At 49.5% G+C, this 15,927-nt stretch overlaps 1 protein-coding gene across 1 annotated transcript in view; it reads right to left on the bottom strand.

The window, feature by feature from the left end:
- LOC119958097 (bromodomain adjacent to zinc finger domain protein 2B-like) overlaps positions 1-15,927 on the bottom strand; it is a 104,127-nt gene that overhangs the window by 17,862 nt on the left and 70,338 nt on the right. The window contains exons 17-20 of the mRNA XM_038786326.1: positions 12,138-12,200; positions 9,647-9,791; positions 7,875-7,946; positions 4,604-5,232 (exon numbers count right to left, since the gene is read on the bottom strand). Coding sequence (XP_038642254.1) covers positions 4,604-5,232; positions 7,875-7,946; positions 9,647-9,791; positions 12,138-12,200 — 909 coding nt within the window. The remainder of the gene's footprint in view (positions 1-4,603; positions 5,233-7,874; positions 7,947-9,646; positions 9,792-12,137; positions 12,201-15,927) is intronic.

Here is a 15,927-nt window from a genome sequence, read left to right as displayed (position 1 = left end):
GTCAAACCCCTTCAGAATTTTATGTTTCAATAGGATCACCTCTCATTCTTCTAAACTCTAGAGAATATCGACCCAATTTACTCAACCACGCATCCTAGAATAACCCCCTCATCCCAGTGATCAACTTTGTGACCCTTCGCTGTACCACCTCCAATGCAAGTATATCCTTTCTTGAACGTGGAGACCAAAACTGCACCCAGTACTCCAGATGTGGTCTCACCAAAACCCTGTACAGATGTGGCAAGACTTCTAGTGGGTTTGCTAGTGCTGTTGGGAGGAGTTTAAACTAATTTAACAGGGGAGAGGGCGCAAACAGTTAGCAGAATAAGGACACAGTATAACATAGAAAAGCAATCAAGTCAGAGGGAATACAGCGGTAGTAAGTTTCAGGAGGTTAAGACAAGGCAGGATGGCCTCTACTTTAATGCCTGGTGTATTACAGGGAAAACAGATGAGTTAAGGGCGAGTGTTGACACGTGGAATTATGATATAGTAGCCGTCATGGAGACATGGTTGAGTGAGAGGCAGAATTGGCAGCTTAACAGGATACAGAATCTTCAGGAAGGACAGGGGAGGGGCAAAAGATGGAGAGGCATTGCACTATTAGTTAAGGTGTCAATTACAGCAGTATGGAGAGATGATATCTTGGGGTGGCGTTAAATGAAGCTTTGTGGGTAGAACTTGGTAATAAAATAGGGACAGCCACATCGCCAGGTGTTTATTATAGACCCCCGGATAGTCAGCGGGAAATTGAGGAGCAAATATGTGCGCAATTTGCAGAAGTGTGTAAAAATAATAATAGGGTAATTATAGTGGGTGATTTCAACTTTTCCAACGTTGACTGGCAAAGTCATTGTGTTAAGGGCTTAGATGGAGCAGTTTGTAAACTGTATACAAGAGAAACTTTTAGCTCAACATGTGGAGGGTCCAACAAGGGATGAACGGTGCAGTGCTGGGGAATGAAGCCTGACAGGTGGTTGATGTAAGGGCAGCACGGTAGCATGGTGGTTAGCATAAATGCTTCACAGCTCCAGGGTCCCGGGTTCAATTCCCGGCTGGGTCACTGTCTGTGCGGAGTCTGCACGTCCTCCCCGTGTGTGCGTGGGTTTCCTCCGGGTGCTCCGGTTTCCTCCCACAGTCCAAAAATGTGCGGGTTAGGTGGATTGGCCATGCTAAATTGCCCTTAGTGTCAAAATAAGGTTAATTGGGGGGTTACTGGTATAGGGTGGGTACGTTAGGCTTGAGTAGGGTGATCATTGCTTGGCACAACATCGAGGGTCGAAGGGCCTGTTCTGTGCTGTACTGTTCTATGTTCTATGGTGGGGGAGCATTTTAGTGATAGCGACCACAACATGGTACAATTTAAGTTTGTTATGGACAAGGAAATAGACAAATTATAGAAAAAGGTCTTGGATTGGGGGAGAGCAGACTTAAGTAAAATAAGGCAGGATCTAGCCAAGGTATAGTGGAACAAGTTACTGGTGGGGAGATCTGCAGGAAGAGCAGTAGGGGGTGTTCCAAGAGGAAATGGGGAGGTTACAGGCCCAACATGTTCCCTCTGGGGTAATAGAAAGGAGTAACAAGCTCAGAGAACCGTGGATGCCCAGAGCAGAGTGGCACAGCGGAAGCGTGCTGGGCCCATAACCCAGAGGTCGATGGATCAAAACCATCCTCTGCTATCCACTAATAAGCTGGGTGGCACGGTAGCACAGTGTTTAGCACTGATGCTTCAGGGTCCCAGGTTCGATTCCCGGCTTAGATCAATGTTTGTGCGGAGTCTGCACGTTCTCCCAGCGTCTGCGTGGGTTTCGTCCGGGTGCTCCGGTTTCCTCCCACAGTCCAAAGACGTGCTGTTAGGTGAATTGTACATTCTGAATTCTCCCTCTGTGACCCGAACAGGGGCCGGAATGTGGCGACTAGGGGATTTTCACAGTAACTTCATTGCAGTGTTAATGTGAGCCTACTTGTGACACTAATAAAGATTATTATTATGATGACCAGAGATATTCAGGATGCAATGAGAAGGGAGAAAGAGGCTTTGAATAAGTACATGGGGAGCAAATCAATAGAGGCATTAGTGGAGGACAGAAAGTGCAGGATGGATCTTAAGAAAGCACATAGGAGAGTAAAGAGGGGACATGAGAAATCTCTAGCTGGTAAAAGTAGGGAAAATCCCAAGATATTCCATCAGAATTTCAATGGGAAGAGGATATCTATGGGAAAAGTAGGGCCCATTAGGGACCAGGGGGGGGATCTGTGGGTGGAGCCAGAGGACATTGATAGGGTGTTAAATTAATATTTCACATCTGTCTTCACCCAGAGAATGAGGAGGCTGATATGGAACTCGGAGAGAGCCTGTGAGGTTATTGAGCAAGTTGTCATAGGGAGGGACAAGGTATGGGAGGTATTGGCGGGTTTAAAAGTGGACAAATCTCCAGGTCCGGACGAATTGTGTCCCAGGCTGCTGAGGGAGGAGAGGAAGGAGATCACAGGGGCCCTGATCCAAATTTTTAATTCTTCTCTGGCCACGGGAGAGGTGCCAGAGGACTGGAGAACTGCAAATGTGATCCCACTATTTAAGAAAGGTTGTAGGGATAAGCCAGGGAACTACAGGCCAGTGAGTCTCACATCAGTGGTGGGAAAACTACTGGAGAAGATTCTTAAGGAGAGAATCTATTTCCACTTGGAGAGGCAAGGTTTGACTAGGAATGGACAGCTTTGGCTTTGTCAGAGGGAGGTCATGCCTAACAAATTTGATTTCAAATTTTGAGCACGTGACTAAGTGTGTAGATGAGGGTAGTGCAGTTGATGTAGTTTACATGGATTTCAGCAAAGCCTTTGACAAGGTCCCACATGGGAGACTAATAAAGAAGGCAAATGGACATGGGATACAGAGGAACTTGATACGGTGGAGTCAAAGCTGGCTGAGCTGTAGGAGACCAGAGGGTGATAACAGACGGCTGCTTTAGTGACTGGAAGCCAGTGTCCAGTGGGGTACCACAGAGATCTGTGCTGGTCCCCCATTATTCGTCATTTATATTAACGACATAGATGACTGCGAGGTAGTAGGATCAGTAGGGATGACACAAAGATAGGCCGAGTGGTAAACAGTGAGGCTGAGAGGCTTGGGTTACAGGAAGGTACAGACGGGATGGTCAAAGGGGCAGAAAGGTGGCTGATGGAATTTAACCCTGAAAAGTGTGAAGTGTTACACTTTGGAAGGAGCAATTTGACAAGGAAATATTCAATGAATGGCCTGACACTGGGAAGTCCTGAGGAATAAAGAGACCGTGGTGTGTTTGTCCAAAGATCTCTGAAGGCAGAAGGGCAGGTTAATAGGGTGGGGAAAAAGGCAGCTGGAGTACTGGGTGCAATTCTGGTCGCCACATTATAGGGAGGATGTGATTGTACTGGAGGGGGTGCAGAGGTGATTCACCAGGATGTTGCCTGGGATAGAACTTTTCAGTTATGAAGAGAGGTTGGATGGGCTTGGGTTGTTTTCGCTGGAGCAGAGAAGAGTGAGGGGTGACCTGATCGAGGTGGACAAGATTCTGAGGGGCATAGACAGGGTGGGTAGGGAGCAGCTGTTCCCTTTAGTTGAAGGGTCGGTTATGGGGGGGACACAAGTTCAAAGTGAGGGGCGGGAGGTTCAGGGGGGATTTGAAGAAAAACCTTTTTTCCCAGAAGGTGGTGACAGTCTGGAACGCACTGCCTGGGAGGGTGGTAGAGGCGGGTTGCCCGACGTCCTTTGAAAAGTACCTGGATGAGCACATGGCACGTCATAACATTCAAGGTTATGGGTTGAGTGCTGGCAAATGGGGTTAGTATGATCAGATCTGGTGCCTTTCATGCCACGGTGCAGACTTGATGGGCCGAAGGGCCTTTTCTGCACTGAATTTTTCTGTGATTCTTTATTCCTGTACTGCAATCTCCTTGTAATAAAGGCCAACACGCCTTGTCTTCCTAATTGATTGTTGTATCTGGTGTATCTTTGTATAAGTCAATGTAGATTGGAAATAGCTGAGGCCCCAGCACCCATCCTCCCAAACTGCATTAGTTCCAGCCTGCCAACTTCAAAATGCCCCATTTATCCCTACTTTTTGCTCCCTTTTTTGTCGATCCATCCCCTATCTACGCTACTATGGGTGGGATTTACCAAGCAACCCACCCGTGTGTTTTTTGGGATTTCCCATTGAATGCACCCCTCATCGCCGGGAAACCCGAGGAGGGGGTTTGCTGTCGGTGGGGCCGGAATATCCCGCCAGCGGGAACAGCCGGTAAATTCCGCCCTATATTACCTCCAGCTCCATGAGCTTGTGGGTGGCACCTTATCAAATGCCTTTCGGAAATCCAAGTATAACTGGTTCCCCTTTATCTGCCCTACCCTCAAAAAAAACTCTTGATAAATTTGTCAAACACTATTTCCCTTTCGTAAAACCATGCTGAATTTGTCTGAGCATACTATGATTTTCAAAGTGGATTGTCAATCCAAGGCTCACGGGTCAAAGGTCACCCCTGAATTAGCCAACGTTTAAAAATCCGTATTTCGATTCATGCACCTCCTCTTTTCTCCTGCACCCAAAAAAGAAGGCAAATCACGTACCTGTGCCCTTGCCACAGCGGTAGGGGACTTTAACGCACTGTGATTCAGTTGACTTGGATCTGAATCCAGTCTCGGGGGTTGATTCAGCAATGCGTGATGTGAAGAAAACGGCAGGCGGGTAACAGAAGAGGGGTCGCAGGGTTTTCTGGGTAGAAGGCTGAACCACTGTCCGTGTTTCTCGGCGCACTCTTTGACCTTTTGCTCCGAGTTTGGTATGCTGAGATCAAACAGCTTGCGATTGCTGGCCAGCAGCATCTCTGGGGAGAGAGCACCAGGGCCATCTTTGCTGCCGCTGCAATGAGGTGTTGGAAGGGAGAGGTTTGACACCGAGTTCTGGAGGACGCTCAGCCAGGCTAAAAAAACACCCGACTGGTCAACGTTATGATGAGTCTGATTGGTGGAATGCGAGTTTTGGACAGCGTCACCGTAAAGTTTGGCATTTGCAGCAACTCGTTGCCACATCGCGTTCTCTGGGTTGACCACTTCAGTGTCAAACTTCCCCTGCCGCTTATCTGCTGGCTGACCCAGGGTGCTTGGTTTCCTGGCTGGTACATCGGTCGACTCCACTTTAACCAGGGCACTCTCAATGCTCTTGCATTGGCTCCTTTCTGCTTCCAACTCTTCAGTACCTGGTGGAGAGGGAGGTCAAAGATTGAACTGTAGAATTATAGAACCACAGAATTTCTAGAAGGAGGCTATTCAGCGCATCAAGTCTGCACCGGCCCTCTGAAAGAGCACCCTACATGGTGCAACATTTCCTCATCAAGAATATATTGTACAGGTGAAAATGCTGAGAGGTAAATATTCTCGACTGAATGTGTCCCACAAAGAACAAAGTGCTGACGTTTCAATAGCCCAAATTTTCCCCCCTCCCAAAGCTGCCGTCTCTTTCTATTCCTCACGTCTTCCCTGTCCTCCCCTCCTAAAAGCAGCGATTCATGCGGCCGCATATTTTGATGGGAACAGATCTTGGAAAATGTGCGTGCATGGAGTCATAGGGCGGAATTCTCCGCACTCACGACGGTGCGGAGAATAGCGGGCGGCGTAAATTTTTACGGCCACGCTGGTCCGATGCCCTCCCGCTATTCCCCCCCCCCCCCCCCCCCCCCCCCCCCCCCCCCCCCCCCACCCGACACGAATCGCTGCCCGCCAGTTTTTTACGGCGAGCAGCGATTCACCCCTGGCCGATGGGCCGAGTTCCAAGGCCTTTACGATTGTTTTTATGAACGTAAATCACACCTGGTCTGACCGTTCGTAAAAACGGCCGTAAAGTCCCAATCTGGGGAACCATGGCACCGATTGGCACGGCAGTACCATGGCCATGCCAAGGGTGCCATGGGCCCGCGATCGGTGGGCACCGATCGCGGGCAGCGGGTACTTACCCGGCGCACTCTTTCTCCTTCCGCCGCCCCGCAGTATCCATTCGCGGGGCGGCTGAGGGGCATACCGGCCCGCGCATGCGCGGGTTTCACGCATATGCGTGATAACGTCATCCGCGCATACGCGGGTTGGAGTCGTCCAATCCGCGCATGCGCGGATGACGTCATTTGACGCGCAGCCGTCGCTAACTCTGGCTAGCGGGCTTAACGAAATTCGTTAAGCCCGCGATGCCGGAGGTCACGGCCGCGCGATGCTAGCCCCGACCGGGGACCAGAATCGGTTCCCGGTCGGGGGGGGGCGGAGGCTGGCGTCAAACCCGCCCGTTTTTGACGCCAGCTTCCTGAGTCTTCGTGACTCGGGAGAATCGCGCCCATAGAATCATAACGTTTTTACAACACAGAAAGAGGCCCTTCAGCCCATCGTGTCTGTGCCAGCCATCAAGTCCCTATCACACTTGGAGTAGTGTTCTCCCACTTGGAGTATAGTGTTCAATTCTGGTCGCCACACTACCAGAAGGATGTGGAGGCTTTAGAGAGGGTGCAGAAGAGATTTACCAGGATGTTGCCTGGTATGGAGGGCATTAGCTATGAGGAGAGGTTGAATAAACTCGGTTTGTTCTCACTGGAACGATAGAGGTTGAGGGGCGACCTGATAGAGGTCTACAAAATTATGAGGAGCACAGACAGAGTGGATAGTCAGAGGCTTTTCCCCAGGGTAGAGGGGTCAATTACTAGGGGGCATAGGTTTAAGGTGCGAGGGGCAAGGTTTAGAGATGTTACACAGAGGGTAGTGGGTGCCTGGAACTCGCTGCCGGAGGAGGTGGTGGAAGCCGGGACGATAGTGACATTTAAGGGGCATCTTGACAAATACATGAATAGGATGGGAATAGAGGGATACGGACCCCGGGAGTGTAGAAGATTTTAGTTTAGATGGGCAGCATGGTTGGCGCAGGCTTGGAGGGCCGAAGGGCCTGTTCCTGTGCTGTACCTTTCTTTGTTCTTTCCCATTCTCCAGCACTTGGTCCATAGCCCTGTATGCTCTGGTATTTCAATTGCTCGTCTAAATACTTTTTCAATGTTGTGAGGGTTCCCACCTCTACCACCATTCCAGGCAGCGAGTTCCAGATTCCCACCACCTCCAGAATGAAAAGGTTTTTCCTCACATTCTCTAAATCCTGCCCCTGACTTTAAATCTATGCCCCTGGTATTGACTCCTCTACTAAGGGGAAAAAGTTTCTTCCTATCCACCTTATCAATATCCTTCATAATGTTGTCCACCTTAATCAGGTCCCCCCTCAGCCTTCTCTGCTCTAAGGAGAACAGCCCCAGCCTAACCAGTCTCTCTTTATAGCTGAAACGCTCCAGCCCAGGCAACATCCCGGTGAATCTCCTCTGCATCCTCTCCAGTGCGATCATATCCTTCCTATATTGTGGCGACAAGAACTACACACAGGACTCTAGCTGTGGCCTAACAAGCGTTTTATACAGCTCCACCATAACCTCACTGCTCTTATATTCTATGCCACAACTAATAAAGGCCATTATCCCATATGCCTTCTGAACTACCTTACCCTCTGCCTTCTGCCACAAAGCCAATTTTGGATTCAATTTGCCAAATTGCCCTGGATCCCATGGGCTCTTACTTAATGATCAGTCTCCCATACGGGACTTTGTCAAAAGCCTTACTGAAGTCCATGTAGTCTACATCAACCACACTGCCCTCATCTACACACCAAGTCACCGCCTCAAAACATTCAACCAAATTTGTTGGACATGATCTCCCCCTGTCAAGGCCATGCTGACTATCCTTGATTAATCTTTGCCTCTCCGAGTGGACATTAATTCCAATAATTTCCCTATCACTGATGTTAGACTCACTGGCCTGTAATTACCTGGTTTTGCCCTACTTCCCTTCTTGAATAACGGCACCATATTAGTTGTCCTGCTGTCCTCTGGCCCCTTTCCTGTGACCAGAGAAGATTTGTAAATTAGCATCAGAGCCCCTCCAATCATCTCCCTTGCCTCACAGAGCTTTCCCTAGGATACATCCCATCTGGGCCTGGGGATTTATCCAAGTTTAAGCCCATTAACACAGCCTTCTCAATGCTAATCTGTTCAATTATATCACAGTCCCTATCCCTGCTTTCTATACCTACATTGTCCTTCTCCATAGTGAACTCAGATACAAAATACTCATTTAATACCTCACCCACGTCTTTCGGCTCCACACATAGGTTGCCACTTTGGTCCCTCTTTCTCTTAATATATTTATAAAACACCTTGGGATTTTCCTTAATTTTGCCCGCCAGTGTTTTTCCATGCCCCTCTTTGCTCCCCTAATTTATTTTTTAAGTAACCCCTGCACTTTCTCTCCCCCGCTAGAGCACTGTTTTGGGTCATACGCCTCCCTTTTTCTCCTTATCCAATGCTGTATATCCCTTGACATCCAGGGTTCTCTGGACTTGTTGGTCCCACCCTTGACCTTTACGGGAACATGTTCGCCCTGTACTCTCTCTATTTCCTTTACGAATGACTCCCACTGCTCTGATGTGGACCTTCCTGCAAGTAGTTGCTCCTAGTCCACTTTGGCCAGAACCTGTCTTCTCTTATTAAAATCGGTTTTCTCCCAATTCGTAAACCTTATTTCCAGTCCACCGTTGTCCTTTTCCATAACTTCCTTAAATCTTACCAAGTTATGGTCACTATCACCGAAATGCTCCCCCACTACCACCTGCCTGGCTTCATTCCCTAAATTGGGTCAAGTATCTCTCTTGTAGAACTTTCTACGTGCCAGCTCAAAGAGCTCTCCTGGATGCACTTTAAGAATTCCGCCAATTAATATTGAGATGAGGTTGAAATCCCATTCTATTTTTACCCTATTATTTTTACGCTTCTCTGAGATTTGTCTACATATCCACTCTGGTGTATTTTTAAAAGATTAATTAATGGGAAGTGGTCAGCGTAGGCTCGCTCGGCCATTTCATGAGTCATTGCTGCGGGTCTGGAGTCACATGTAGGCCAGACCAGGTAAGGACGGCAGATTTCCTTCTGAGGAGGATATTAGTGAATCACATGGGTTTTTACAACAATTGACAATGGTTTCATGGTCACCGTTAGACTTTTAATCCCAGATTTTTATTGATTTCAAATTTCACCATCTGCCCTGGCGGGATTTGAACCCAGCTCCCCAGAGAATTACCCTGGGTCTCTGGATTACTAGTCCAGTGACAATACCACTATGCCATCACCTCTCCACGGAGATTGGTTTAGGTCAGAGTCGGCTTTACTGTGATGCCCCCAAAGTTGATATTCTGCTAGCACTCGTTGTGCCGAAACCCGGCATGGGCTTGATGGGCCAAATGGCCTCCGTCTGTATCGTAATGACTCTATAACTCTGCCACATAGAGGAATCAGGCAGCGGGGTAAGGTACCGGGAGGCCTGCTGGGACATGGAGAACTACACCTCACAAGGAATTGGTCAGAGGGTTGGGGGGAGGGGGGGGGGGGGGCACGAGAATACAGGGGAGGAAAATAGGGCTGATTGCATCATGGATTTTGGGGGAACATTTATAGCATCACATTCCTGGAAACAGAAACAGTATTGCACTATGGATTGCATTTCCTTGACTGTTTACCACAGATCAGTTGGCTTTCTCAGTCTTACCTAATGATGCTTCAGAGCCTTCCACAAATACCCCGCAGAGGTGAGGGAAAACCCAGTAGCGACGCCGAAAACGATCCTGCCCCAATAACAAGGCACGTAGTGTCTGGGAGACTTGAAGCAGCTTCCGTGCAAAAAACGTTTGTCGCTGTGGAAACAAGCAATCGCGACACTGGTTACCAATCAACAATGGCCTACATTGCATTTGCGCTCCTGGGTAAAGGAAACATCTCGGATCACGTGTGTGCATGTACATGTGCTGAGAGGCGTTTTGGAGGTCCTTGATAAAGCAACATGGAATTAAGGGGAACGTAGTCACATGGATAGAGAAATGGTCAGAGGGCAGAAAGTGAATGAGGGATGTTGTTTTGGAGATGTGATACTTGGGCGCACAGAGGTTTAAAACAATGGAGATTCATTTATAGTCTGTTATCTCTTATATGGCTATTCCTCTCTGTTTCCCGTGCGAGGACTTATGACGTCCCTTCTTGTGAATACATTAATACAACAGAGCTTCATTAGAGCTAATAAGAATTAATGCAAACACATAACAAGTGGGTTGTATGTTGGGCCTGCTTTCATTCAATGTGTACACAATTGATCTGGATTGATAACTACAAAAACACAAAGTCAAAATTTGCTAATGATACCACATTGGGGGATTTAGCAAATAGTGACAACTATTAAAGATTGTGGCCGCGATTCTCCGCAACCATGATGGGTGAGAGAATAGCGGGAGGTCCGCTCCCGCACCTCCCGTTATTCTCCCACACCCCCCCCCCCCAAAATGGCGTGTCCGGTTTTCCAACACGCCACTCGGAGAAACCCAGATGGACCGAGTGGCCTGCCGTTCCCGACCTGTTCCCGACGGCGACAACCACACCTGATCGCTGCCGTCATGAACATGGCGTGCCAGGTAAGTGTGGGGCCTAGGGGGGGGCGGATCAGGGATCGAGCACCACGACCGTGCTCGGGAGGGGACTGGCACGCGATCGGTGTCCACCGATCGTCGGGCCGGCGTCTCAAGGGGACGCACTCTTTCCCCTCCGCCGCGGCGCAAGATCAAGCCGTCATGTCTTGCGGGGCGGCTGAGGGGAAAGACGGCAACCACGCATGCGCGGGTTTGAGCTGTCCAACCCGCGCATGCGCGGCTGACGTCATTAGGCTCCGCCGCAGCGTCATTCTTGGCGCGCCGGGCCTTGAAGCCAGGGACAAGGCCTGGCCGCCGAGTTTCCCGGTACGGCCTGCCTATCCCCCCGGGTAGGGGAGAATAGGGGGCCGGGAGAGGCTTCCGACGCCGTCGTGAACCTCTCCAGGTTTCACTACGCCGTCGGGCCTTGCGGAGAATTCCGCCCTGTAGTTTTCAGAGCCCGGCTATAGAGAGGATATATGCACAACAGAAAAGGTGCAGTGTAAATTGCACATAAATCCCTGCTTGTAAAAGGATCAAGAGTGAGAGGGCACAGATTTAAAGTGGTTTGCATAAAGAAGTAAGTGTGATGTGAGAAAAAAACTTCACACAGAGAGTGGCTGGGGGTTTGGAAATGGAAGTGTGGTGGAGGAAGGTTAAATCGAGGCGTTTGGGAGGGCATTAGATGATTATTTAAATAGAAACAATGCCCGGGGTGAAGGGGATAGGCAGGGGAATGGCAGTAAGTCGCGATGCTCGTTTGGAGGTCCGGTACAGACAAGATGGGCCAAACAGCCTTCTTTCTGTGCTGTAACAATTCTGTGAAATTCACTAGGATGTTACCGTCGTGAGGAGAGTTTTGAGAAGGTAAGAGATTTTTTAAAAACGAGATTATTGAGAATTGAGGGGTAATCTGATAATAAGGACATAAGAAATTTGATTTGACCCTTGAACCTGTTCCGCCATTCAATAAGATCATGGCTGATCCACTTTCCTGTCTGTACCCCATAGCCCTTGACTCCTTTGTAAATCAAAAATCTGTCTAACTCAGTGGGCGCGATTCTCTGGGCCCCCAGCCGTGTGTTTCCCAGAGGCGTGCTGGTCACTGGTAGCGGGATCCTCTACTCCTGCTGTTTGTCAACGGGATTTCCCATTGAAGCCACCCCATGCTGCTGGAAAACCCGCAGGTGGGGGTGCACTGCTGGCGGGAACAGAGAATCCCAACCCCCCCCCCCCCCCCCCAGAATCTGATCTCTTTCAATAAAATCACCTCTCATTCTTCTAAACTCCAATGAGTTTAGAACCTGCTCAACATTTCCTCATAAAACAAACCCCTTAATCCAGGGCGTCAAACTAATGAACCTTCTCTGAACTGTTTGCAATGCAAGAATATCCTTACGTAAGGAGACCAGAACTGCATGCGGCACTGGAGGTGATAACGATCTTCAAGATTATGGAGGATTAGAATAGGATAAACATTGAGAGTTTGTTCTGCTGGCCGGCGGATTAGACTGTGGAATTTTCAATCCCAAACCATTAGTAAAGCAGAATCGATGGATTTCTGCAACATTCTATATCACTCACCTTACTGAGTTTCTCAATCTGACGGTTTAATTCAGCCGCACTGGTACAAGGATGATCATCCATCTAAGAGGAAGGGCAGGAAAGAAATGTACATTAATAGCCCACGGAAACAGACCCGCCATCTTATTCATTGTTTTAGAATCGATTCTTTTGCTAAATGTTTTTATTCTTCATTTTTTTCTCTGAACCAGGTACCAGCTCTGACCAAGAGAACAAGCAGGCTTCTGTATGTATCGGACCCAATAGAGGGGATGGAAGAAATCATGAGGGTTCGAGGGGAATTTGGCCGGTTTTCGGGGTATAAGCTGAATATGGGGAAAAGTGAGATGTTTGTGGTCCAGGCGAGGGGACAGGAGAGGCGATTGGGGGAGCTGCCGTTTAGATTAGTAGGGGGAAGCTTTAGGTACCTCGGCATTCAAGTAGAGTGGGAATGGGACCGGCTGTATAAATTAAATCTGGCCCGACTAGTCGACCAAATGAAGGACGAGTTTCAGAGATGGGACATGCTTCCGTTGTCACTGGCTGGGAGGGTGCAGACGGTGAAGAAGTCCTCCCGAGATTCCTGTTTGTATTTCAGCGTCTCCCCATCTTTATTCCACGGTGCTTTTTTAAACGGGTCAACAAAGTGATCACTGGCTTTGTTTGGGCGGGCAAGACCCCACGAGTAAGGACGGTATTGCTTGAGCAGAGTCAGGGAGAGAGCGGGCTGGCGCTGCCAAATATTAGTAACTATTACTGGGCAGCGAATATAGCCAGGATCAGGAATTTGGTGGTGGGGGGGGGGGGGGGGGGGGGGGGGGAGAGGCATGGGAGCGGATGGAAGCGGCTTTGTGTAAGGGCACCAGTCTGGGGGCGTTGGTAACTGTGCCTCTGCCGTTCCCGCTGGCACGGCACTCCACCAGCCCCGTGGTGGTGGCGGCCCTGAGTGTCTGGGGGCAATGGAGGAGACATGTGGGAGCTGAGGGAGCATCGGTCTGGTCTCCAATCTGTAATAATCACCGGTTGCCCCGGGAAAGCTGGATGGAGGGTTCCGGAGATGGCAGAGAGCAGGGATTGAGAGGATGGGGGATATGTTTATAGAGGGGAGCTTTTCAAGTATGAGGGCACCGGAGGAGAAGTTTGGGTTGTCGAGAGGAAACAAATTCAGGTATCTGCAGGTGCGGGACTTCCTACAGGTGTCAACCTTCCCGCTCCTACCACCAAGGGGGATTCAGGACAGGGTAGTTTCCAGAGGGTGGGTAGGAGAAGGGAGTGTCTCTGACATTTACAAGGAACTTATGGGATCAGAGGAGACGCAGACCAAGGAGCTGAAGCGTAAGTGGGAGGAGGAGCTGGGAGGAGAGATAGAGAATGGTCTATGAGCGGACGCGTTGAGTAGAGTCAATGTGTCCACAACATGTGCCAGGCTCAGCCTGATACAGTTCAAGGTAATTCACCGGGCTCACATGACAGTGGCCTGGATGAGCAGGTTCTTTGGGGTTGAAGATAGGTGCGCAAGGTGTGTGGGAGGGCCAGCGAACCATGTCCACATGTTCTGGGCATGTCCGAAGCTTAGGGAATTTTGGCAGGGGTTTGCAGACGTCATGTCCACGGTGTTAAAAACAAGGGTGGCACTAAGTCCAGAGGTGGCAATTTTCGGGGTGTTGGAAGACCCGGGAATCCAGGAGGAGAAAGAGGCAGACGTTCTGGCCTTTGCTTCCCTGGTAGCCCGGATACTATTAGCTTTGAGGGACTCAAAGCCCCCTGAAGTCAGAGACCTGGCTATCGTTCATGGCTAGCTTTCTCTGTTTGGAGAAAATCAAGTTTGCCTTGAGAGGGTCAATGTTAGGGTTCACCCGGAGGTGGCAACCGTTCGTCAACTTCTTCGCGGAAATGTAATCGTCAGCAGAAGGGGGAGGGGGGGGGGGGGGGCGGTTTAGCTTAGAGTAGGGGGTTAATAAAGGTGAGACCTGTAAGGAAGGGAGACGGCTTTTGCACTGTTTATAGTTTCATGTACATTGTTTATTTTGTTGTTGTTACAATACCAAAACTACCTCAATAAAATATTTATTAAAAAAAAAGAGAACAAGCAGGCATCCTACACTCCAATCTCAATCAAAGCTGCTTGTCAACTGACCATGAAAAAGTGCTTATAAATCTGGATTCAATTTACAATGTCATCCCACAGGCCTGAAGGATGGCTGGTGTGCGTAATGGAAAACTATTGTATCGGTGCTTTCCCTATCAGGCTCGGTTCAAAGCACATTTTCAGATACTGTAGAGGGAGCTTCACCTCACCCCGTGCTGTACCTGTCCTGGGAGTGTTTGATGGGGTCAGTGTAGAGGGAGCTTTACTCTGTATCGAACCCCGTGCTGTACCTGTCCTGGGAGTGTTTGATGTGGACAGTGTAGAGGGAGCTTTACTCTGTATCTAACCCCGTGCTGTACCTGTCCTGGGAGTGTTTGATGGGGACAGTGTAGAGGGAGCTTTACTCTGTATCTAACCCCGTGCTGTACCTGTCCTGGGAGTGTTTGATGGGGACAGTGTAGAGGGAGCTTTACTCTGTATCTAACCCCGTGCTGTACCTGTCCTGGGAGTGTTTGATGGGGACAGTGTAGAGGGAGCTTTACGCTGTATCTAACCCCGTGATGTACCTGTCCTGGGAGTGTTTGATGGGGGCAGTGTAGAGGGAGAGTTACTCTGTATGTAACCCCGTGCTGTACCTGTCCTGGGAGTGTTTGATGGGGACAGTGTAGAGGGAGCTTTACTCTGTATCTAACCCCGTGCTGTACCTGTCCTGGGAGTGTTTGATGGGGACAGTGTAGAGGGAGCTTCACCTCACCCCGTGCTGTACCTGTCCTGGGAGTGTTTGATGTGGACAGTGTAGAGGGAGCTTTACTCTGTATCTAACCCCGTGCTGTACCTGTCCTGGGAGTGTTTGATGGGAACAGTGTAGAGGGAGCTTTATTCTGTATCTAACCCCGTGCAGTACCTGTCCTGGGAGTGTTTGATGGGGACAGTGTAGAGGGAGCTTTACTCTGTATCTAACCCCGTGCTGTACCTATCCTGGTAGTGTTTGATGGGGACAGTGTAGAGGGAGCTTTACTCTGTATCTAACCCCGTGCTGTACCTGTCCTGGGAGTGTTTCATGGGACAGCGTAGAGGGAGCTTTACTCTGTATCTAACCCCGTGCTGTACCTGTCCTGGGAGTGTTTGATGGGAACAGTATAGAGGGAGCTTTACTCTGTATCTAACCCTGTGCTGTACCTATCCTGGGAGTGTTTCATGGGGACAGTGTAGAGGGAGCTTTACTCTGTATCTAACCCCGGGCTGTACCTGTCCTAGGAGTGTTTGATGGCGACAGTGTAGAGGGAGCTTTACTCTGTATCTAACCCCGTGCTGTACCTGTCCTGGGAGGGTTTGATGGGGACAGTGTAGAGGGAGCTTTACTCTGTATCTAACCCCGTGCTGTACCTGTCCTGGGAGTGTTTGATGGGGACAGTGTCGAGGGAGCTTCACTCTGTATCTAACCCAGTGCTGTACCTGTCCTGGGAGTGTTTGATGGGGACAGTGTAGAGGGAGCTTTACTCTGTATCTAACCCCGTGCTGTACCTGTCCTGGGAGTGTTTGATGGGGACAGTGTAGAGGGAGATTTACTCTGTATCTAACCCCGTGCTGTACCTGTCCTGGGAGTGTTTGATGGGGACAGTGTAGAGGGAGAGTTACTCTGTATGTAACCCCGTGCTGTACCTGTCCTGGGAGTGTTTGATGGGGACAGTGTAGAGGGAGCTTTACTCTGTATCTAACCCC

The sequence above is a fragment of the Scyliorhinus canicula genome, chromosome 28 (assembly GCF_902713615.1).
Source record: "Scyliorhinus canicula chromosome 28, sScyCan1.1, whole genome shotgun sequence".
Classification (NCBI taxonomy): Eukaryota; Metazoa; Chordata; class Chondrichthyes; order Carcharhiniformes; family Scyliorhinidae; genus Scyliorhinus; species Scyliorhinus canicula.
Note: the sequence above shows the minus strand (reverse complement) of the source record. Positions and strands in the feature narration are given on the sequence as shown.